The sequence below is a fragment of the Panthera leo genome, chromosome B4 (assembly GCF_018350215.1).
Source record: "Panthera leo isolate Ple1 chromosome B4, P.leo_Ple1_pat1.1, whole genome shotgun sequence".
Lineage (NCBI taxonomy): Eukaryota > Metazoa > Chordata > Mammalia > Carnivora > Felidae > Panthera > Panthera leo.
In genome coordinates this window covers 138,000,964-138,024,807 of record NC_056685.1, presented here as the reverse complement: position 1 = coordinate 138,024,807, position 23,844 = coordinate 138,000,964, and the positions used below count along the sequence as shown (strand labels likewise).

Here is a 23,844-nt window from a genome sequence, read left to right as displayed (position 1 = left end):
CCTGCTGCGGCGGGACTGGGGAGGCGTGTGGGCGGTGCAGGAGACCCACCTCCCTGTGCCCACTCGCCCCTCGGAGTTGGGGACTCTGGCAAGTAAAGCCACGTCTCCCTAACAGTCCCACTGGGTCCACACGCATGTGCACGTGCACACGCTCAGGCAGGCACACGTGCACGCACACGTGAGCGCATGTGGTTCACTGGTGCCCCTGTGGATGCTGCACACGCATTCTCCTGGCTGCACGTGGGTCCTCGTAGGTGACCGTCACGGGCCGAGGCTCTGGAACAGGGAAGGCTGGGCTCCTTCATAGGACACGGTGGCCACGTCCCCCAGACCCACCTGCTGCTTCGGCCTCCCAGGCCATCCCTGTGTCCCCACCGGCCATGTGCCCCTCGAGGCCCAGCGGGGAGGGTGCGGGCCTGCGGCGTAGCTCTCCTGTGAGTGCCTCTGGGAGAGAGGGCATGCCGGGCTCCCTTTGTCACCAGGGGCAGTGACATTACAGGGACGGATACCAGCTCTGAGCGAGCTGACCACCAGCCTTCATTGCTGAGGCTCACGGTGGCTCCTGCCCCTCCAGCCACCAGCTCTGACGCCCTCCCCCGAGCACCCCCAGCTCTCTGGCACCCCTCTCCCCAGCCCCCCCAGCACCCTGGCACTCCGGCACCCCTCTCCCCAGGCCCCTCCAGCACCCTGGCACCCCTCCCTCCAGCCCTCCCGGCACTCCGGCACCCCTCTCCCCAGCCCCCCCCAGCACCCTGGCACCCCTCACCCCACCAGTACTCTGACACCCCTCCCCCTTACACCTCCCAGCACTCTGGCACCCCTCTCCCCTCCCCTACCAGCACCCCACACGCCTCTTCCTCCCACCCGCACTAGCTCCCTGGCACCCCTCTTCCCTCCCTCCACCCCACCAGCACCCTGGCATCCCCTCCCCTCCCCCACCAGCGCCCTGGCACCCCTCCCCCCCACCAGCACCCTGAAATCCCTCCCCCCCACCCCCACCAGTATCCTGGCACCCCTCTTCCTTCCACACCTTCATTCTTTTCTTTTTTTTTTTTTAATGTTTATTTTTGAGAGAGAGGGACAGAGCATGAGCAGGGGAGGGACAGAGAGAGAGCTGGAGACACAGAATCCGAAGCAGGCTCCAGGCTCCAAGCCGTCAGCACAGAGCCCGACGCGGGGCTCGAACCCACGAACTTTGAGATCATGACCTGAGCCGAAGTCGGACGCTTAACTGACTGAGCCACCCAGGCGCCCCCCGCCCCACACCTTCATTCTTACCCTGGACGCCCCCCCCCCCCATGGCACTTCCCACCCGAATTGTCTGTGGCCCCCGCTGTCACCTCCCTCCCTGAGGCTGAGGAGGGCAAGACTGCCTCGAGGGCAAGACTCGGTCTTTCCCCTTGGCGCCCCTGGATCGGGGCCTGGCTCACAGAAGGCCGCAATGTTTGTTGAATTAATGAGTGGCAACAGTTTTAATTAGTTAATTTGAGTTTGGGTTGCAGATTAGGATCGTTAAAAAGATTTATCATGCCCAATAATTTTTCATCGTAAACAAGCTTGTAAGCGTCGTCGGCTGCGGTGACCCCTGCGCGAACTTCTGCATCGGGACCTTGGGGCGCCGCACGAGGGAAGTCCAATTTGTTACTTGTAAGTCGTGTCTCAATCGCTTAATAATAGGATATCTGCTATTAGCCTGATCTCTGCATCCGTTCAGACCCACGCGGAAGGCGCCAGAGCCAACTTGGAGCTGGCGTTCTGCAACAGTGTGAGTGCGCCTGTGAGCGTGCAGCGTGTATGTGTGCCCGGGAGTGGTTAGCGTGTGTGCGTGTGAGAGTGAGGGAGGCATCGTGCGGAGGAGGGCGGGGGCCGGAGGCGGGAGGTGCTTGGTGGAGAGCCAGGAGGCCCACAGGTGGGGAGCAGAGGTGAGACCCCACGGCCTTTAGGGAACGGGGCCGGCAGGTGGGCGTGGGGGAAAACTCCGCCCAGGATGCATCTCGGGACATTCCTACCGGACCGTGTCCTGACGTGTGGCCGTGTGAGGTCGTGTTGAGAGCAGAGAAGGCCGTCGTCGTCCTAAAGGCCGACTGTGGTTCACAGAGGCAGAAAACGGTTCCGTTTTCTCCCTCTGCCCGAGGGCGGCCGCTGGTCGCCCCGGCTCCGGCCCGTTCCCTGGACTGTGGGGCCCGGCGTTCCCCGGGGGGACTGCACGGGGCCCGGCGAGCACAGACGGTGCGGTCGTGGATGGAAGTGGACGACGAGCCGGGTCAGCCGCCCGTCTCGGAGATGCGCTGCTCTCCGATTTGGAGACGCTCCGACCCGGGGCAGGTTACAGGGGACGGGGCGTCAGCTGGCCACACGTTATTTTGAGCTTCACTTGAGATGTTCCCTCTCCTCGAGCCTCCCCGATAACGAGCCAGACGGAAGCTGCTTAGCGCGCTTTGAGTCTTTCTTGAATGCGCTCGCTCGCCGACTCCAGAATAGGCCCGCGGCTCATTAATTTCAGGGGATGGGAGTGGGGGGGGCTGCTAACAAAGGCCACAGAGGGGGGCCACCGAGCAAATATGAGGAAGGAGGCTTGTCTCCCGCCAGAAGCAAATGCGAGGTGGAAAGTATCTTTGTCCTGCTCTGTGAATACTGGAGACTCATTTCACCATCTGGATGGAGGGGAAGGAAGCCCAAGGAAAGTAATTAAAAGACTCCGCTGAAGAAGCACACGAAGGACGGAGGGGAGACGGGAGGGAAAGGGTGCTTAAGATGCTCGGCTTTCTTGATTTGCTGGAAGATTTATGTTCCCCGCGAGGGTGCTGTGACTTCTCTCCTGCTTCCTCCACAAGGCTTCCTGGTTAATGATCGAAACCACAGCGTGCTACCTTGCTAATGTCATGCGAAAGCAGACTCTTGAAATTTAGGATCGGAATTTTCTTAGCAAATATTTAACCAGGAAAAAAAAAAATCCTTGCTTTTCTGTTCTCGGCAGTTGTGAGTTGCAAATTAATAGACGTCTGGGCCAATATTTGATCTTTTCTCCAAAAGAAAATGATTTGTCAGCTCTTCACTCAGCTGGAGGGGGCAGGGGGGTCCCTGGAAATGATCTGTTGATGGTGGTGGGTGACTGGGCTCTTCGGTCCCCCCGGGCAGCATGTGGGTGAGCTCACGGCGCTCCCGCCAGCATCTCCCACGGGCCTGGGGACGCCGTGAGCAGAACCCCCGTGCCTGGCCAGAGCAGGTGGAGCAGGGAGTGACCGATGGGATTCTTGGTGTGTGAGCAAAGCTGCCCTTTGTCCCGTGGGGAGTCCTGGGCTGCCCCCGGCCCTTTGACTTGAGGAGCCAACCCATCAAGGGGTCAGGGGTTTATTATAGCCTCTCAGTGCTATTTGCATTTCAAAAGAGGTCTCTGTAAAATTATTCTGGAAGGGACTTCAGGGCCCCTGAGTGGGGAGACATTTAGGGGCCAAGAGGGTGGCCCTGTGGTCTGGATGCCCTGTGGTCTCTTGAACAAGGCTAAGCCCGTGGCAGGCAGCTGCTACCCCAGGCCGGTGTAGGGGCAAGGTCTTGCGCCCAGCAGGGGACTGAGCAGCCAGGGTGGGAGGGCCGTGGGCACGCCGGGTCCCCTGACCAGCTCCCCACCACCTCAGCTGGCTCACCCGCACCTCCTTTTCTCTCCGCCCACACCCCTGGGTTTCTGGACTGAAGGCTCTCGGTGGTTTTTCCCCACAGGTGTGCCCCAGCTGGGCCAGGGTCTGGGAGCCCACAGGTGCACCCCAGTTGGGCCAGGGTCTGGGAGCCCTGAGGACATTTTGATTTCTGTCTTGCCTCGAGCGCCCTGTGCTCAGTTGTGCTTCCCCAGAATAAAAGGAAGCATATCTGATGCTGTGGGTCCCAGTTGCCTATGTTGTTGCACATTTGCTCTTAAATAGGTACAAATTATTGGTATTAGACATTCTTACAGCTCCCTCTCCTCATTAAGCCTCTACAGTTAATAATTATTTTCTCTCTGTAAAGCGTTCGGGAGACTAGACACGTGCGGGCTGCCAGGCCTCCTCCCTGTGCCGTAGCGGGAAGGTTGCAGCCTGTATCCCCATCTTCCGAAGGCTGTGTGCCCTGGGCACAGCCCCTGAGCCTCTCTGGGCCCCACGTTCCTTGCCACTGGGCAGTGGAATCTCGCAGTGTGGCTCTTGAAGTCGTCACACATCTCTGGGGTGCAGGAGATCCCATCACCCTGCTTTTACTGTTGAGGAAACTGAGGCACGGGAGGTTCAGGAACTTGCCCAAGGTCACAAAGGTGAGCGGCAGGGCAGGACCGTCTCACAGCGAGTGTCTGCGAGAGCCAGGCAGAAGCCTAGGGCCTTTAATGACCAACCGTTTGTGGCCTAGGTGTCACGGGGCAGCGCTCTGCCCTCCTCTGTTGGTTAAAGCTGTCCTAAGCCCACCTGCATTCAACAGGAAAGGGACACAGGCGTCGCCTCTTGGTGGGGGGTTGTTGAAGTATCCATGCCCGTTTTTTTGGGCCACCACGTTCTTCAAGCCCCCGAGTCCCAGACAGAGGGAAAACCTCACGTCCTTTCTGAGCGTCCTATCTCTGGGAACAGTGTCCTACTCGCCGCCCCCGCCGCCGTCATTGAAGCCAGAAACCCCTCTGCCTCTTTCCTTTGGTTAGTAGTCCCCTGTACCACTTCTAAAGAATTTCTATTGTTTTGGAAGAGTTCAAATATACCAAATATGGTCAAACCGCATGCGCGTGTGATATAAAAACACGTATTTTGGATTTGATCGTCGGCTCTGCGGTTATGTAAGTCGGGATACAACCTCGTCACAGATTCGAAATTCCAGAACTGTCTTATCTCAGGGTTTCAGAAAATCAAGGACCCTGGACCTGTCTCGTTACGCTGTGGCTGTTTCTGGCATTTGTATAAAGGGGCCATCTTGAATGTCATCTACAGCCCTACTTTTTCCCTTAGTGCCATGTCGGTGTTCCCCAGTTACGGTCGAGTCATTGTCACCATTGCACGGTCTTCCGTTCTGTGAACCTGTCATCCTCAGTCGGTCTCTTCTGCTGCTTGGGCGTTCTTGTGGACGTCTCCTGGCCCGTGAGGGCGTGGCCTCCCCTGCCGTGTGTTCCCTGTGTGGAATCGCAGGCCGTGGGGCAAGGGAATGTTGCACACTCAGGTAGCAACAGGTGTTTTGCAGGGTGACTGGACCAGCTCACCTTCCCACCGGCAATGAACCAGCCTTCCTCTCCTTGCTTGTCCTCTCTGCCACCTGTTGGGGCCCGGTTTCTTAATTTTTGCCAACCTGGTGGGTGTAAAATCACATCTCCCTGTGGTTTCCATGTGCATTTTTCAGATTACTAATGACGTTGGCCCATCTTTTTATTTGTTTGAGGCTCAAAGACGTTTCGGTTTGTGGCTTGTCTCGTCATTGATTTTTATTTTTTTTATTTTTTATTTACTTAATTTTTTTTAACGTTTATTTATTTTTGAGACAGAGAGAGACAGAGCATGAATGGGGGGAGGGTCAGAGAGAGAGGGAGACGCAGAATCCGAAGCAGGCTCCAGGCTCCGAGCTGTCAGCACAGAGCCCGATGCGGGGCTCGAACTCGTGAACCACAAGATCATGACCTGAGCCGAAGTTGGACACTTAACCGACTGAGCCACCCAGGCGCCCCTCGTCACTGATTTTTAAAATGAGGTTTTTTGGGGGGACATCTGGGTGGCTCAGTCGGTTAACTGTCAACTTCAGCCCAGGTCATGATCTCACTGTTGGTGAGTTTCAGCCCCCTGTTGGGCTCTGTGCTGTCAGTTCAGAGCCTGGAGCCTGCTTCGGATTCTGTGTCTCCCTCTCTCTCTCCGACCCTCCCATGCTCACACTCTGTCTCTCTCTCTCTCAAAAATAAATAAACATAAAAAAAAAATAAAAAAAAAAAAGAGTTGGATGCTCAACTGACTGAGCCACCCAGGAGCCCCTATTAGGTTTATTATTTTTTAATAAATTTTTAAAAATGTTTTTCATTTTTGAGAGACAAAGGGAGACAGAATGAATGCGAGTGGGGGTGGGGGAAGAGAGAGAGGGAGACACAGAATCCGAAGCAGGCTCCAGGCTCCGAGCTGTCGGCACAGAGCCCGACGCGGGGCTCGAACCCACGAACTGCGAGATCATGACCTGGGCCGAAGTTGGACGTTCAACTGACTGAGCCACCCAGGCACCCCTATTAGGTTTATGCTTAAGCGCGATGTAATTTTGCTGCCGTTATACAAGATACATTAACAATTACATTTGACGAGACTGGCCTGAGGACGCGCCATGCCCTTCTCTCTCGCCGCCTTGCTGAGTGCTCGTGTGCATTCTCACAGGTTGTCTGTGGAGCCTTTGGTGTTGTCTGTGTTGGCACTCATACCTGTGATGAGTTCATCTTCCTTTCCATTCATTCATTCGGCGTATCGTTCATTCATTCATTCTCTTGCACCCACCTTGGCCTCCGACACAGTATGGAGGGAAATGGTGGCGGTGGGGACCGCTGGTGAGTACTGTGTTTGCTGTTGGGGCTTTATAGACGCCCTTCAGTGGTTTAAAGGAAGCACCAGTCTCTTCTGTGTTTGTCAAGAGTCTCTAAAGTTTGTTTTTTTCTGAGAGAGAGGAGGACAGAGAGAGGGAGAGAGAGAGAATCCCAAGCAGGCTCCATGCTGACAGCGGTGAGCCTGACGACTCAGGGCTTAAACTCACAAACCGTGAGATCACGGCCTGAGCCAAAATCTAGGGTCGGTCGCTTAACCGACTGAGCCCCCAGGCACCCCAAAAGTCTTTATTATGAAGGATTACAGAATCTTATTGAATCTTTTTCTCTATTGAGATGCACATATGCTTTCTAAACAACATGTGGTGGCCTTCCTGTTCCGCAGGGACTGGAGGGACTGAAGGACTTGGGGCTCGGGGCGGCCCTAACCTTCATCACCAGTGCTTCCTGGGGACGGTCAGAATTTCAGAGGCCCTGCTGGTGAGCGTGGGGGTCGAGGGCCAAATGCGAGTGCAGCCCAATGTTGGTTGGGGAAATAGAAACCTCCGGTGTTACGTGAAGCTGTGGGAGCAGGTGCGTGTGCACAGCAGTCCAGCTCAGAAGAGGAGCCAGGGAGGGAGGGGGACGCGTGTGCACTCACACACACGTTACCCACCGGCAGGGAGGCCGAGGGTCGCCGGCCACTGTGACCATCCCGTGGCTGGAGCAGGAGCGTGAGGAGGCGTCCGCCCGGCGGGGCCGTGGATGGCCCAGAGCCTGGAATGTTCCAGGCTGGCTCCTGTCCCCCCCCCAGTCTGTGGGCTAGGGGTGGACCGCTTGCGGGCGGCCGGGTAGGTGTGCGCAGGCCCCTGGGCTCCGTGGCCAGTGGGCGGGCCGGGTTGGGCTGGTGTCCTTGCTGTGTCCAGGGCTGGAGAATGTGGCGGTGTCGCTGGGCGGGCGTCAGGGGCCACATGGTCTTGCTGGAGGGTGTCGTTTGAGAACAAGACAAGGCACTCCAGCTCTCTCAGACACAGTTGGTGTTTAATCTTTGCCTCAGGGAACTCTTTGCCGGTTTTCCTAGGATTTCCTTGGAAGGGGGCAGAAGGGTGGCCTTTCGGGCTCCAGTGGGGAAGGAGGGCGGGTCTGGGCAGGCTTTCCGCTGGCCCCGCTGGCCGAGGGGAGCCCTGGATGGGTGCCTGTTGGCATGGGGGCCTCGGGCCGGCCCGGCAGCCACAGGGCACTGAGCCCGGAGCCCAGATGCTGCCGGGCTCCTAGTTCATCGCTGGAAGAAGAGTCTGGAAACATTGGTGTGGCTTCCTTAAGCGGGCTTGTTGACCGCGTGTGAGCTGTCCCCAGCGGCCGTCCGCAGTGTCCCGGGCACTTTTGGTTGGGACAGGCGTGAAGCCTGCCTGGGAGCTGGCGCCCCTGCCCCGCTGCTTCCCTCCTGGCCCCAAAACAGCCTGTTTCGGGACAGGGTCACCAGCGTGCGTCTCCGTGCGGTCAGAATTCTGGACTCCTGTCCCCGCATTGTGCAGTCGGTCCTTGGAATAAACGAAAAGCAGGGCAACAAATGTTCCCGGGAGAAATTCTGGGCGATCCCGGAGAAGCCGGAGGCGCCCGTGTTTTCCCTGCGGCTCTGCACCCCCTTGGGTGAGGCCCCACCCCGGCGGTTACAAGGCGTCTCCATGGGAGACGGCTCCTTCCGGCCCGCAGGCCACGGCGGCTTCCGGGCGCCCTCCACTCCTCTCCCCTGACTTGGTTCATGGCTCGGCTTTAAGGAAATCGTTCTTGAAGTGCCTTTTAAAATATTCCACTCCCCAACCCCCTTTAGCATTAACCTTACTTAGCCAGAGCAAATATCTTCCTTGATATTTTCCCCACCTTTGGATAACATCGTGCAAAATAAAGCAGATTTTTATTGCGTCCTTCACTCTTGTTTTTACTTCTGTTTTAACCGAGGCAAAATTCAGAGCACATGAAAGTGTCCAGGAGGCGCCTGTGGCTCAGTCGGTTGAGCGTCCGACTTCAGCTCAGGTCACGATCTCGAGGTTCGTGAGTTCGAGCCCCGCGTCGGGCTCTGTGCCGACAGCTCGGAGCCTGGAGCCTGCTTTGTATTCTGTGTCTCCCTCTCTCTCTGCGCCTCCCCTGCTTGCTTGCTCTCGCTCTCGCTCACACGCTCTCTCTCTCTCTCTCCTCTCTTTCAAAAATAAATAAATGTTAAAAAACAAAAATTAAAAAAAAAAATTAGGGGTGCCTGGGTGGCTCAGTCGGTTAAGCTTCCAACTTTGGCTCAGGTCATGATCTCACAGTTCGTGAATTCGAGCCCCGCATCGGGCTGTGTGCTGACAGCTTGGAACCTGGAGCCTGCTTCGGATCCTGTGTCTCCCTCTCTCTCTGCCCCTCTCCCGCTAGCTCTGTCTCTCTCTGGCTCAAAAAGAAATAAACATTTAAAAAAATGATAAAAAGAAAGAAAGAAAAGAAAGAAAGTGTCCGCGTCAGGGTGGACAGCTCAGTGGGGCTCGGTACGTTCTCAGTGTCGTGCATCCGCCCCGCCTCCCAGCTCTGCACACGTCTGTCCCCCGCCAGAAGGCCTGTGCCCATCCGGCACTCACTGCCCGTTGCCTCGGCACCCCCAGTTCGGTTTCTGTCTCTATGGTTCCACCTGATCCAGAAATTTCCTAGAAATAAAATCATACAATATGTGGCCCTTTCCTTCTGACTTTTTTTTTTTTTTTCCAATTTTTTTAACGTTTATTTATTTTTGGGACAGAGAGAGACAGAGCATGAACTGGGGAGGGGCAGAGAGAGAGGGAGACACAGAATCGGAAGCAGGCTCCAGGCTCCGAGCCATCAGCCCAGAGCCCGACGCGGGGCTCGAACTCACGGACCGCGAGATCGTGACCTGAGCTGAAGTCCGACGCTTAACCGACTGAGCCACCCAGGCGCCCCCTGACTTTTTTTTTTTTAATGTGTATTTATTTTGAGAAGAGAGAGAGAAGAAAGGGGAGGAATCTTAGGCAGGCTCTGCTCTGTCAGCACAGAGCCTGATGCGGGGCTCGAACTCACAAACTGCAAGATCATGACCTGAGCAGAAATCAAGAGTCTGCCACTTAACCAACTGAGCCATCCAGGCGCCCCCCGCCCTCCACCCGACTTCTTCACTGAGCACAGTGTTTGAGATTTACCCGTGTTGTGGCCTGAATTCCTTTTTAGGGCCGAACGATACCACGTGCGTTGTGGACATATGCGTTGTGTCTATCCGCTCGTCTGTTGCTGGACACTCGGGTTTCCCCCTTCGTGGCCGTTGTGACTGATGTTGTTATTCGTGCGTGAGTTTTGGTGTAGATACACGTTTTCAAGTCTTTCGAATTCCGCCAGGGAGTGGGACCCTGGGTCATCTGTTAATTCTCTGGTTAACTGTTCGAGGAACCAACTCCCAGCTCTTAGCTGGAGGCTCCTTATCTCGACCAGAGCGCCCTTTCGCCACGTCTCAGCCCACGGCTTCTGGAGCCACTCGGAGCCGAACAAAAACCTTCCCCTTTGGGCTGTGGGGCCCGTTAACGATTTCACCTTCAAGAGGGTTCCCGCAGCTTGGACGTGGTGAGCGAGGTCAGGGTTGGGGAGGGGTTGTGAGCCGCAGAGCCCGGCTGCCCCCTCCGAGCGGGTGGGCTCGGCCCAAGTGGGGGACCAAGGGAAGGGGTGAGGGTGGGGGGGCTTGAAGGGAGAGAGGGCCGAGCACCTGCCAAGGTTAACGGGGAGGGTGCCTGCTGTGACCGGGGGCTGGGGGCTCTGTGGGGGTGTGACCGTCCCCCAGGTAGGTGTCAGGATGTGGGGAGGGCGTGGGGCCTGCAGGGCAGGCGCAGAGGGAAGGCAGCGGTGGTGGAAGTTCTAGGGGTGAGGAGGACTCAGTTTCCAGAGGAGGAGACACCCCGAGTGTGGGCTGCCTTAGGGGGTTGTAGGACCCTCCCTCTCGGTTGTCAGACTGAGGTCACATGGCACGTGGGGAGGAGGGAGGGGCTGCTGGCTCCGCTGTCTTTACCCCCCACCCCCTGACGCCAGGCCCGGCAGCATCGGCTGCCTTCAAGTTCACTGCCAGATGACCCCTGGGCATGTTGAGAGCACGTGTGAGGGGCGTCTGGATGTTGGTAAGACACCTGAGGGCCCCTCCTCTGTGGACGGGGCGGGGGAACAGCCTCTTGGTGGCCGGTCTGCGTGCCGGGTCTGACGCTGGCCTTTGCCCCGCTGTCCCCCACACACGTGTCACCCCGTTCCCACGAGGAGAGCCCGCATCCCGAGACGAAGGCTCTAGGTGTGGCTCTTGCCGCCCAGAGAGGAGAAGCCGGACGCCCTCCGGGTAGCAGGGCAACACAACTCCCCTCTTGTCTGCCCTCAGTCTGGCCTCAGAGACACGGCCAATGCCGCTAGGGAGGCTCCTGAAAACCACTTCAAAGTCCCCCGGCTTCGGGTGGGAGCCCCGAGCAGCCCTACCTGTTGTGAGGCCTCAGGAGAAGGGGGGCAGGATGAGGGACGGCATACAGCCTTTGTCTCAAACCTGCCGGACTGGCAACCAGGGCCCTGGGGCTCCGGCTGTACCCTTCAGGCCTGGCAGGGCGTTGCCGTGGGAACCGGGGGTGTCTCCCTGAGCCCGGGGCGTGCATTGGGGTGGGGTGGCCTCGACCCCTCTTGGCACCGGCTTTGTCTTCAGCTGCCTGTCCCCATGTGATCAGAAAGTGCCTTCTCCTCCTCTGTGTGCTTGCGAGGTCCTCCCAGGCCAGGTGAACAGTCCTCCGGGCCCCCATCCACCATCGGTAGGGGTTCAGTCCCGTCAGTCCGGGGCTGCCACTTGCTGCCCAGGGGACCTCGGCTGGGCCTGTTGGTCAGCCTCTTTGCTCCTCGGTGTCCTCCTCTGTGGAGGGCCAGCAGGGGTGTCCCTCGCAGGCCGTGACAAAGACTGAAGGGGTAGTACTGGGCAAGACGTTAGAAGGCAGCGGTGGGGCCCCATGTGTGCACGGCCCACTCACTCCGTGGCGGTGTTTCTCCTGCGTCCACCCCAGAGGCCAGCAGCACTGAGGACCTCCATCCGCCTCTGGAGCCCTGTCTCCCCCCACCCTACATGTCCGTCTGTCCCGGGTGGATCAGCGTGCCCTCAAGGTCAAGCTCACTGGCACCCTCCGGATGCGGTGTTTTTTGGAGACAGGGTCTGTGCAGATGTGATCAGGTAAGCTTTGAGACGAGGTCACCGTGGCTCGGAGTGGGCCCTCGCCCAACGACCGGTGAGGGGACTCTGGACACAGACCCACACGGGGAGGAGGCCCCAGGCCGACCAGGCGGAGATCGGTGAGGTGCACCTGCCGGCCCAGGAGTGGCTCGGCCCCCCGGCCGCTGGGAGAGAGCCGGGGGACAGACTCTCCCGCGGAGCCTCCCTGTGCAACCAGCCCGTGACACCTCGACCTCAGACTTCTGGCCTCCAGACCGAGGATAAGTGCGGTGTAAGCCGCGTAGCCTGTGGCACCCAGGACACTGACGCACCCTTCTGCCAATGACATGCCAGGCCTTGCCTCTTGTTCGCTTCGTGTGCCAAGAAGTTGTTTCGTCTCCAACTGCGCGACAACTGCCATCCCTCCGTGGACACCCACCTCCCCGCCGCCTCCCGGGGGCGCCCTGGCACCAAGTCTCGCAAACGCGGCTCCGTCCCGTGTCCCCGGCAGGCCCCCGGCTCCTTGAAGGCCGCGGCGTGACCTCTCCCCGCAGCGTCTGGGCCCGCCACAAGGGACGTGATCGTAGAGGACGGTGAACCTCTCCAGCAAAGCCAGAGGGGTGGACAGGCCCGGACCCCCGTGGAGACCCGTGAGGCTCTCGCGTTGCCGATGGCTTTGCGGGAAACACGGCCGGTGAGCGTCCCGCAGCCGTGGCACGTTCTGGCCATCTGTTCTGTCTCTCTCCTGCTGTGTCTCGGGGACAGCGGGGCGACTCGCGTTTGCCAAGGAAAGCAGCGGAAATGGCACTGGCCGGATTTGGGGGCGCCGCGACCCTGGCTTGAAGCTGTCGTTCACAGCCGTGGAAGAAATGCCTGCGGCACAGGCTGGGGAGAGCCCCCGGCAAGCTCCGTGCCTTCCGGAATAAAAAGGGGCTTTTGAACGATAAACCCGATGGATGTGTGTGCAGGGAAATAAAAAGATACGGGGAAGTATAGAGAGGAAAGTAAAAGTCACCGGACATCAGCAACCTGACATTCCTATGACCTCTCAGCCCTCAAAAGTGTCAGGGTCGTTGGGGCCCCTGGGTGGCTCAGTCGGCTGAGTGTCCGACTTGGGCTGAGGTCATGATCTCGCGGTTCATGGGTTCAAGCCCCGCGTCGGGCTCTGTGCTGTCAGCTCGGAGCCTGGAGCCTGCTTTGGATTCTGTGTCTCCTCCTCTCTCTGTCCCTCCCCTGTTCATGCTCTCTCTCTCAATAATAAATAAACTTTAAAAAAAAAAAAAAAAAAAGTGTCAGGGTCGTCCAAAGCAAGGGGAGTCAGAGAAGCTGTCCCAGCCCAGAGGAGCTAAGGAGATGTGACAGCTAACTGTCGTGTGGGGTCCTGGATGGGGTCCTGGACGGGGTCCTAGACCAGGAAAAGGGCAGGAGGTGAAACTAAGGAACTCGTGTAATAGTAATAGGGGAAACTGAGTGCCGAGTGTATGGGAACTCTGTACTGTCTTCTCAGTTTTGCTGTAAATCTAAAACTGTTCTAAAATAAAAATCCAGGGGTGCCCGGGAGCGTCTGACTTGATTTCAGCTCAGGTCATGATCTCACGGTTCGTGGGTTTGAGTCCCATGTCGGGCTCTGAGCTGACAGTGCAGAAGCCAGCTTGGGATTCTCTCTCTCTCTCTCTCTGTCTCTGTCTCTGTCTCTGTCTCTCTCCCTCCCTCCCTCCCCCTCTCTCTCTGCCCCTCCTCTAGGCACTCTCTCCCTGTCTCTCTCAAAATAAATAAATAAACTTTAAAAGTAAAACAGGGGCACCTGAGTGGCTTAGTCAGTTGAGCGTCCGACTTCGGCTCAGGTCATGATCTCGCGGTTTGTGGGTTTAAGCCCCACGTTGGGCCCTGTGCTGACAGCTCAGAGCCTGGTACCTGCTTCTGATTCCGTGTCTCCCTCTCCCTCTGCCATCCCCCACTCATGCTCTGTCTCTCTCAAAAATAAACATCGAAAACAAATTAAAAATACAACAAAATAAAAATTGGTTTAAAACAAATTCAGCGACTCAGGCAGAACCACTGTCAACATCACCGATACTTTGCTCTCCTTCCCGATAGATCTCTGGGCTCATGTACAATAGCTTCTTTTGGTCTGTGTGAGAAAGTAACTAGTTTTTCCCCTAGCATCCTGCTGTCAGATCTGCCCCGCTGTCACCGCTGGGGTTTAGCAGGCAGCGCCCTGTGGTTGGTTTCCACGGGCCCCATGTATGGGCAGTCAGGTGCCTGTGGCGGCCTAGGAACCCAGCCCAGACGACATAAGTTCAAAGCAAGGCCGTTGTCTCCCAGAACCTGGGGTGTCCAGGAGGATCCCTGGTCTGAAAGAAGCTGACCGTGAGATCCACATGAGGCACACGTCTTGTTTCCCAGCACGTTCGACGTTAGTTAATAGTTAATGCCATTTTCTGGCCACGTTCCCGCTCTGTCCCTGAGCGGAGATGTCTGTTCTTGGAACATGGCTCCCTGTTCGTGGGCATTCCTCGGTGCGGTGCCCTCCTGGCTGCCCGCGGGTGGGTGGTTTAAGATGAAAAGGATGTTTTCGTAACACGTGCCACCAGAAAGTAAGCAAACAATATCCAGTATCTTGTATTATGATTGTGGGCATATGGAAAGGGAGGGAAGGAAGGAAGGAAGGGAAGAGAGGGGAGGGAGGGAGGAAAGAAAGAAGGAGCGTGGAAAGCTAGAAAGGGAAACAAAGAAGACCTCACCAAAAAAATAGCTTCGATGGGAAAATGGAGTTTCGGATGCTGTTTGCGCACATGTGTCTTGGGGTTGAGAGGTGAGACTGGAAATCATCCTTCTTCCCTGCCCCTCCCTCCCTGTGTCCCCCCCCCCCTCCCCCGCTCCCACGAATGTTTATCTGGCAGCTTCTGAGTGCCAGCAGCTGGTGCAGCAGGGTCAAGACCTGCAGGTTCTCAGTCCTCATGGGCTCACGGAGGGAGAGATGTAAACCACAAAAAATCAGGTTATGCCACTTCTGGGTGGGGAAAGTAGGCGGTGGCAGAGCATAGATGGGGGACTTGGAGGTCCCCTGTGATGAGAGACATTCAGCTGCGACCTGGATGGCCGAGGAAGCACCCACCAGCCAACAAGGAGGGCGGTGCTCTAGGCAGAAGACAAGGTGTGCAAAGGCCCTGGGGCAGGAAGAGGGAGCAGGGTGGCAGGTGGAGGGTGATGGGGACACGGGGGACCACCAGATGGGGTAAGAGGTGTGTGTTTTATTCTGGAAGCCCCTGGGGGCCCTGAGGGAGTGGCATGATGAGGGGGGCATTGTAGGATGACTGCAGTGGGAGGGGAACCCCAGACTGCTACAGGTCCAGCCCACATTCCAGGGAGGGGAATAGATGCTCCTCTTGGGGGGGACCGACCTGCATGTGGGGTTGGGAAGAAAGGACAGCGCTCTGCCACAACGTGCTTTGCCACTTTCTTTTGCCTTACTTTACTCCTCCTGACTGTTCTGGCCCCCGGCCCTTTGCACGGGAGCAGCGGGCATGTCTGGCCACTGACTCCGGTCCATTTGTGCTCCGTTGAAGCTGTAGCCAGAACGAGCCCTCACCTCGCGGGCTCCCCACCCCGAGGTGATGCCAGTATCATTTCCACTGTCGAATTCGGCCCTGCTGGGTTTTCATGGGGACTGGACGGAGCAGTGACAGCACTCCGTGCCCAGCTTGCTGAGCAGCGGTGCCTTCGCTGGGGTGAACTGGGCTCCCCTCCAGGGATGATGCCGATTTTCTCAGGATCTCAGGTTTGCTGTGGTCGTCAGAGGGAGCACCCGGGAGCACTGTGACCTCGGGAGCAGTTACGTTTTCTTGTGTGGACAGGTTTTGTGACTCGGGGTCCCTCCCAAAGTGGCTTGTGGCTCTCAAGGGCCCGAGGAAAACAGGCCCAGTGTGCAGAAGCCTCGATGCCTCTATTCCCCGTGGTTTTAGGCTTTGTGCCTCCATGGGGACTGTGCTGGGGCCACGGCGACAAGGTGGCCTCCAGATTGCGTCATTTGACCTGCCCTCTCAGTGGTCCCGGCTTCCTGGAAACAAGCGGGGAAGGGCTCCCCGCCATGGCTCCTGCCCCTCGGCGGGGGAGGCCCGTCAGGCGTGGGCTGCGAGAGGGTGGGAGAGGGTCCTTGCCTGGCAGGGGCTCACTGGCCTGCACAGATGGCCCTGTGCCCCATGGGGGTGTGCTCGTTGGGGGCACAGGTACAGGGACCCAGAATCTGAGCTGAGCCAGAGGGATATGAACTTTGCTGGGTTTTTCTCAGGGTCCCATAGCACATTTGAGGCAGGGCCTGGGAGGCAGGTGAAAACCCCCTGGGTGGGGGTGCTTGCACCTGTCAGGGTGCCGGGAAGGCCGATGGTCCCACCCCACAACCACCCTGGGGAGAGCCCCTGGGACCAGCCCTTGGGTGACTCCCCTGATTCTGGGCTTAGAACGGCCTAACCAAAACATCCCATCCCTTTCCCGTCTCGCAAAATCCTAAGTAGCTGGTTTCATGGTTGGCTGACCCGTGTCGGGTGAGGTGCAGCCCTGTCTTGTACGTGTCTGTAAAGCAGCATTTGCCGAGCGTCCGCCGTGTGCTGGGCACGTGGGGATGAATAAGGTGCAGCTCAGCACAGAAAACCCTTCAACGTGGCGTGGACCAAGGCCGTACCTGGACGGCAGCATCCTGGACGCCGTGGGGTCTGGGCTGGGCTGCGGGCGGGTGGGATCAGAGTGGGGGGCTCCCGGGGTCTGAGACGGGTGCAGAGGTGGTAGAAGGGGGCTCAGTGGCCCCACGTGTCTGGAGCGGAGCGTGCGAGGCGGGGGACCCAGGTGGCGAGGGGCTGGGTCGCGGTGGCCCTGGGATGTCCTGCTGAGTGGTTGGGGGTGCGCGGGGTTCTTTCGAGCAAGACAGACTCAACAGGAGCTGTGCTTTGGGAAGCTGGGTGTGGAGGGAGAGGAATGGGGGGCCCGGAAGGCAGGGGTCAAGGCGGCGGTCGCGGTGGGGGCAGGGCGTGGGGCTCGCTTCGGCCGGCCGTTCCCGGGTGGGGCTGGCGGGGACCCGGACCCCGCGTGACCCCGACCCTCCTTGTGTCCACAGATGGCATCCACAGCGTCGTCGCGCTCTGCACCCTGCGGGTCACCATCATCACGGACGATATGCTGACCAACAGCATCACCGTCCGCCTGGAGAACATGTCGCAGGAGAAGTTCCTCTCCCCGCTGCTGTCCCTGTTCGTGGAGGGCGTGGCCACGGTGCTGTCTACCACCAAGGACGACGTCTTCGTCTTCAACATCCAGAACGACACGGACGTCAGCTCCAACATCCTGAACGTGACCTTCTCGGCCTTGCTCCCCGGCGGCGTCCGAGACAAGTTCTTCCCGTCGGAGGACCTGCAGGAGCACATCTACCTGAACCGCACGCTGCTGACGGCCGTGTCCGCCCAGCGCGTGCTGCCCTTCGACGACAACATCTGCCTGCGGGAGCCCTGCGAGAACTACATGAAGTGCGTGTCCGTGCTCAAGTTCGACAGCTCGGCGCCCTTCATCAGCTCCACCACCGTGCTCTTCCGGCCCATCCACCCCATCAACGGGCTGCGCTGCCGCTGCCCGCCCGGCTTCACGGGCGACTTCTGCGAGACGGAGATCGACCTGTGCTACTCCAGCCCCTGCGGCGCCCACGGCCGCTGTCGCAGCCGCGAGGGCGGTTACACCTGCGAGTGTCTGCAGGATTTCACGGGTACGTGTCGCTCCCCGGGCCCCGGGCGGGGTCGCACGCGGGGGCCCTCGCCGGCTCCCTCGGTCCACCCCCCTGCCGGCGCCAGTCCGTGGCCTTGGCGGTGACGCCGGGAGCCGCACCTCCGTAGCCGGCGGGCGGGCGGGCGGGCGGGAGGCAGGCTTCCTGACGAGCCCTCCCAGGCCCCTGTTGACCGCGTGTGACGGGAGTCGCCCTCTTTCCGAGAGCGATTCGGCGAGAGGGCCACCTGAAAAGCCACGTGCGTGAGATGACACGCGCTTCCTTAGGCGGCTTCAGGTTGGAGGCACTTCATTCCGGGCTTTGGGTTTAATTGGCTGCTGTGAACAGTGTGACTGGCATGGAGATCATGGGCCGCTGGTCACGCGGGTCTGGAGAGACGGTGTTGGTGTTTCACGCCCGGTGGTCGCTGTAGAGGTTACGTCTCCTCCGCCTTGAACGTACACTTGCCCTGAGACGTCCCGACTCGTCGCGAAGGCGGATTGCTCCCCAGGCAGCCGGCGGTGGGTGTTTAGAAATAGGGAGTCAGAGCAGCACGGGTGTGCACGTCCTGGCCTTGGCCTTCGATCGCGTGTTGCCTAAGATCATGGCCCATTTGAAAAACAAGTTTCCGGTGGCCTGAGAGCGGTCTGGCGTTTTGGGGAAGCCGTCTAGGATTAGGTGGGACCTCATTCATACCGGACGTAGCTTCGCGATTCCAGTATGGACTGTGGCCCCGGTTATCCTGTTTAGTATAAACAGCCGAAAAATCGTTATCCGCTTGTGTGGGACGTGGCACGGTTTATGGAGCTTAGCACAGGGGTTAACGGCATTAGCCGGTGTGCGTTAAGCGGGAAGAGTAAACGCAGGGTGGGGGGCACAGTGGGAGGAAGACGGCCGTGCCTGGCGCTCTGAGTCAGAAGAGGAGGAAAGGCGCCAGAGAGAGGCCGTTTGGCAGCCTGAGGAGGTGGGGGTTTACCGTGTCTGAGCCCCAGCCTGGTTATAATCCGGAGTACGGCGTGGCAAGAAAGGCACCTGACCGCCTGCCCTGTGTCCTCCCCTCCTCCCCATGCCTGTTTGTGGCTGGCTGGCTGTCCGTCTGTTTTGTGGGGCTCCAGAAGGGTCTGCCCCGCTGGCTCGGAGTGTTAACCCTGGATTCCTGGCTACACTGGGGCATGGTGGTGGGCCCGGACGGGAGGCTCAGGAGACCCCTGCCCCCGCAGTTCCTGCCTACGTTGTCGGGGCTCTGGCTGTGCCCACAGGCCTGAACCAGGCTCCCCTCTCCCCCACTCCTCCCCGCCCTGGGTTGTGGTGGGTGCTCACCACACGGTCCCGGCGTGCCCCGACCTCTCCTTCCCTGAGCACCGTGACCAGCTGGGCTCTCGGCTTCTCCTGAAGCGGCTGACCAGGTGTGCCAGCGCTGGTGACGGGGAGGCCTCCCCCGTGAGCTGCTGTCCCCTCCCCCCTCCCTCGCCCGTGGCCTAGACGGGGAGTGCTTCCTCCCATGACTTCAAGTGGTGATGCTGTGGCTCTTGACCCTGGGAAAGGGCTGGTGTGCTCTAGGGACTCAGCTGGTGTTCAATTACTCCCTTGCCACACGAGTATTAATGGAGTGCCTACTGTATGCCCGGCCACTGCACACATCAGACCTGCCCCTGCCCAGTCGGGTGGGGCACCTTTGGTTGTCTGCGTGACTGGCCCTTTCACTGATCAAGACACGTGGCAATGGGGACCAGGTAGGGGACAGTCCCTCAGGCACCCTCTGCGCTCTGATGGAGGCCTAGGATGGGGTCTAAGGTGAGCGGGGAGACCAGCTCCGCCTCGGGGGCCACAGCAGCAGGCCTGGGTTCCAGAAGTCCCGGAGGTAAGCCCAGGGCCATGTCTGGGCTGGGTAAACCGTGGCTGCTAGGGACCCGTGGATTCTCTCCGAAGAGGGATCGACCTGCTGCACGGAAGGGACTTCCAAAGTTCTTAGATTTCGTTTTCATCACGGGAGTCATTGCTAGAGAAATAATGACCGGAAACGGCCCGGCGTGTCATTGCCAGAAGATCCGCTGAGAGGCCGTGATTGGCGTGGGACTCATCTGAGTGTCTCTGGCCCTGAAGTCATCATCTGTGTTTCCCTCGGAGATAAGACGGGCCCAGACTGATTGTTTGGACTGAGTCCCCCTTCCTCCGTCTCTCCCTTTCTCCCTTTGAAGCCCCCCTCCTCTTGCGGGAGGTAATTGCGTTCATTTGCTGGTGCTGAAGGCTGCCTTGTCGTCGAGGGGGTTTTGTTACTTGCCCCTGGGTAAGCCGAGCCCAGGCCTCCGTGGGGAAGTTGGAAGCGGCCCAAGGCCCCCGGAGGACCCCGGCTTCCTGTGCTGCCGATGGACAGGAGACGGGCTGGATGAAGGAAGGTGTCAGTTAATGTCAGGCGAAGCTCCCTGAATTTGGTGCTGGAGAAAACACCCCCAGCAGCAATCCTGCGTTTTCTTAAATCCATGCTGGCCTGAGAGAAGGACCGAGGCCCCAGTGATGGAGGGCTGTGCGCTGGGGCGGTAGTCGGGGTCCGCAAGTGACCCCACTCTGAGAGCAGCAGGACATTATGGCTGAAGGCATCATGGTCGCCGTCCTGATTTCCTCTAGAACTCAGCAGACGTCTGTTCTCGGCCCCTCGGTGTCTTGGGTTGTGAACAGCGGGGTTTGGTTTTGGCTAAATCCCCCCAAAGGTCGCCGCCCCATCCTTCCAAATCCTCGCTTCTGCACCTGTTGCCTGCTGCCATCACCTCCCTCAGAATCTGCCTCAGCGCCATCCCCTGCTCTGGAAGGTTCTAGAAGGTTTCCTGACTTCCTCGGTGCTGTGTTTATGTGTTGGTTGCTCTGCTCTCACCTTCGGTGTGATCCCCTCATTTCCCTGCCTCTCAGGACAACGGTAACTTAGGGCTAATATTCACCAGCCTTCGGTGCGCTGTGCTGTTCTAGATGATTCCACATGTTTTACCCTAGTCCCCACATCAGCAACATGGCCCCGTCTGTAAGCAGAGAGACCGAGGTGCAGAGCAGCACAGTGTCTGGCCCAGCCGTTCCAACCGGGGTGATTCTGCCCCCGGGGACAGCAGGGGGTGGGATGGGGGGGTGGAGGCCACACGTGCTGCCCACATGCGCCGAGGACGGCCCCACACAGACAGCGGTCCCGCCAGCGTGTCTGCGGGAGCGCAGAGCCACCGACTGCCTGATGAGTGCAGGTTCCCCCAGGTCTTCCTGGATGTCACCTCCCTGCCTCCACACGTGTCCCCTCCTCTCGTGCCCATTCCCCGCGTCCGCCCCCTGCTCGGCACTGGATGGCCACAGCACCGGGCACACAGAAGGTGCTCAGTAAGTGCTCATGCACACACCACGGGGTCGGGGTTCACTGGCCTGGCCTGTTCCTCCCTGTAGCCAGAGGAGGCGTCCTGGAGGCTCCTTCTGTACGGTGCCCGGTGCTCAAAGCAGTGCCTCTGCTGCTCTTGTCACTGCGCTGGAGGGGACGCGGGGGGACGGGGTGGCGCTAAGGTATTTATGACTCTGTCCCGCTGGTGTGAGAGCTGGCCCGGCTCCAGTTCTCAGCACAGCTATGTGCGAACGCGGGCTGGCAGGCCTCCCCCTCCTCCCATACATGCATCTTCTCGTCGCGGAGAACGAGGTGATTTATCATCACAGATGAACGTCTGCCCACGGGGTACATTCCTGAGAAGGCAGCGACTTTGATAGCCCGGGGGGCAGGGGGAAGGCTTTCCTCCGCGCTCTGCCCGTCAGAGGGGAGGCCTGGCTGTGGCCCGGGACCTAGACCGTCAGGGTGCGCCCCCACCTTGGCCGCCCTGGCTGAGTCTTCTTCGTAGGGTCCTGTTTGTTCTTGAGCGTACGATTTGTTTTAAGTGTATTTATTTCGAGAGGCAGAGAGAGCGTGAGTGGGGAAGGGGCGGAGACAGAGAACGTCAAGCAGGCTCCACGCTGTCAGCGCAGAGCCCGACGTGGGGCTCGAACTCACGAAACCGTGAGATCACGACCCGAGCCGAAACCGAGAGTCAGACGCTTAACCTACTGAGCCGCCCAGGCGCCCCTCTGGGCCTATGATTTTAGGTCCCTGGGCCGCTTGACTGGATTCAGAGGGTGTTTCAGCGAATACTGGAGAACAGCCCTGTCTCTGAGCGTGAAGCACCTGGTCGTCCCTGGGTCTTGGGGTCCCTGCTGCTGGACACTGCATCGAAATGGTTCTCCTCAGCATCGAAATAGGTGCTCCTTAGCAGAGATGTAGTCTGGGAATCACTGGGTCAGTAGCCACTTAGGAGTCTCGGTGATGCTGGGTTTAAGCTTTGTGCTAACTACCCCTGGGTGGAATGTCCCGTTTGTGCTGTGTGAGAGCCTTCCAGGGAACCTGACTGCCCCCCGTGGTGGCCTCCCTTGGACTGGGGGCCCTGACTGTCCCCCAAGGTAGTCTCCCCTGGGCTGGGGTCCTGACTGCCCCCCATGGTGGCCTCCCCAGGGATGGGGCCCCTGACGGTCCCCCGTGGTGGCCTTCCCTGTGCTGGGGCCCCTGACTGTCCCCCATGGTGGCCTTCCCTGTGCCTCCCCTGCTGGGGGTCCCGACTGTCTCCCGTGGTAGCCTCCCCTGGACTGGGGACCCTGCCCCCTGTGGGGAACTCTCCAGGATGAGGACGTCTGCCTAAGCTCAAGGCCAGAGAAACTTCTGGTATACAAACCGAATCATCTTTTCTGTTCATGGAAAATATTTAAAATCATTTCTGGCACTTCTTGGATTCTGTTAAAAAAATGCACATTACCCCCAACTGCACGTTTTATCTTGAATTCTCCTGTCAGAGTCATGGTATTTCCGTCATCACGGGATGCACGAACGTGCTGCACGGTCCCAAGCAGAAACCCCGCGCCTCCGTGTAAAACTCTGTTCTGAGCTCCACGGCCGTCTGTGAGGGGAGGGGCGTCCACACCGTGCGGGAGAGGAGGTTCACCAGCTCCTGCCGCGGTTCACGGGATTGGAGGTCCCCTTGGAAGAATCGTCAGCAAGGCGAGTTTCATCCTTAAACCAGGAAGTTCGTCATCATCATTCAAAGTGAAAGTCATTGGGGTGCCTGGGTGGCTCAGTCTGTTAGGCAACCGGCTTCGGCTCAGGTCACGATCTCCTGGTCAGTGAGTTCGAGCCCCGCGTCGGGCTCTGTGCTGACGGCTCGGAGCCTGGAGCCTGCGTCGGATTCTGTGTCTCCCTCTCTCTCTGCCCCTTCCCACTCACGTTCTGTCGCTGTCTCTCTCAAAAAGAAATACACATTGAGAAAAAAAAGAATACATGTTCTTTGTGGACATTGACGGGTCCCACGGAACTGCCCCACGTCTCTAGCGCCACGCAGGAAGTGGAATTTGAACCATCTGGGGGCTGAGCTGCTATTTGTATGGACGACGGAGGTTTCTGTTAGCATTCTGGCTGAGTTTGGACACGCTGCTGTTTGAGAACTGGCTCGGTTTTCCTATGAGCTGATTCGGTGGTGAGGACACCGCTTCCCAGCCTCGGGGTATGCAGCTGCCGGGTTCACCTTCGACCAGCAGGTTCTTCCTCAAGGTCACAGGACTGTGCCCAGACCCTCGGCCCTCCCCCCCTCCTTCCCTCCCTCCCTCACCCTGTGGTGGCACGGCCAGCCCACTCACCACTCTGCCTGGGCCGGGGGGCCCTATGCCTCTGTCTCCAAGGGGTACAGGGCCCCCGTCTGTCCCCACCTGCACGTCTTCTCTCTAGGAGACCTCCCCACACCCACCCTCACCCCTACCCTCAGATACCCCTGGGTCATTAGAACCAGATCCTAGTCCTGTGTCTGAGACGTCATCTTGGGGCTCATTCTTGAGACACTGTAGACAGAGGCAGCTGCAGGCCCAGAAGGGCACACGGGGGGGTGCCCTGGATGGCCCCACCGTAGGACTGTGACTTCTCAGCGTGTGCTCAGGCCCCAGGGCAGTGTGAAGTCTGTGTCCCATCAGGACTGGCTGGGGGCCAGACTGTGCGGGTCAGGACCCTCTGCCAGGCTCTGCCTCATTCTGGAGCCTGGACACCTCCTGAGCCGCCACCGGTGTTCTAAGCCCACATCCCTGGCCTGTCCCCTGGCTCGGAGGGACCGTGACTTTGCTCCAGGGGGTTGGAAGTGCCCTGTTGAAGGGGCCAAGATGGTGTCCTGGGCACTCAGGCCCCGGTGGTCGGCTCAGCTGACCCTGCCTGGTCACCACGTGCGGGCAGGTGTCCGGGGCCCTCTGGTTGGCCTCCCTACCAGCTTTGGCAGCCAAGACCTGTGATGTTTACTTGCGCTGTGTTCATTTAGTTCCTGCTGGGTCCTCAGCCGCTGCCAGCCAGGGGCACCACAGCGGGCTCGTGCTGGGGGGCGCAGCTCCTGGTCC

The 23,844-nt window shown here is 59.1% G+C and overlaps 1 protein-coding gene across 1 annotated transcript in view; it reads left to right on the top strand.

The window, feature by feature from the left end:
* CELSR1 (cadherin EGF LAG seven-pass G-type receptor 1) overlaps positions 1–23,844 on the top strand; it is a 138,348-nt gene that overhangs the window by 36,970 nt on the left and 77,534 nt on the right. Inside the window, exon 2 of the mRNA XM_042948138.1 lies at positions 16,798–17,436. Coding sequence (XP_042804072.1) covers positions 16,798–17,436 — 639 coding nt within the window. The remainder of the gene's footprint in view (positions 1–16,797; positions 17,437–23,844) is intronic.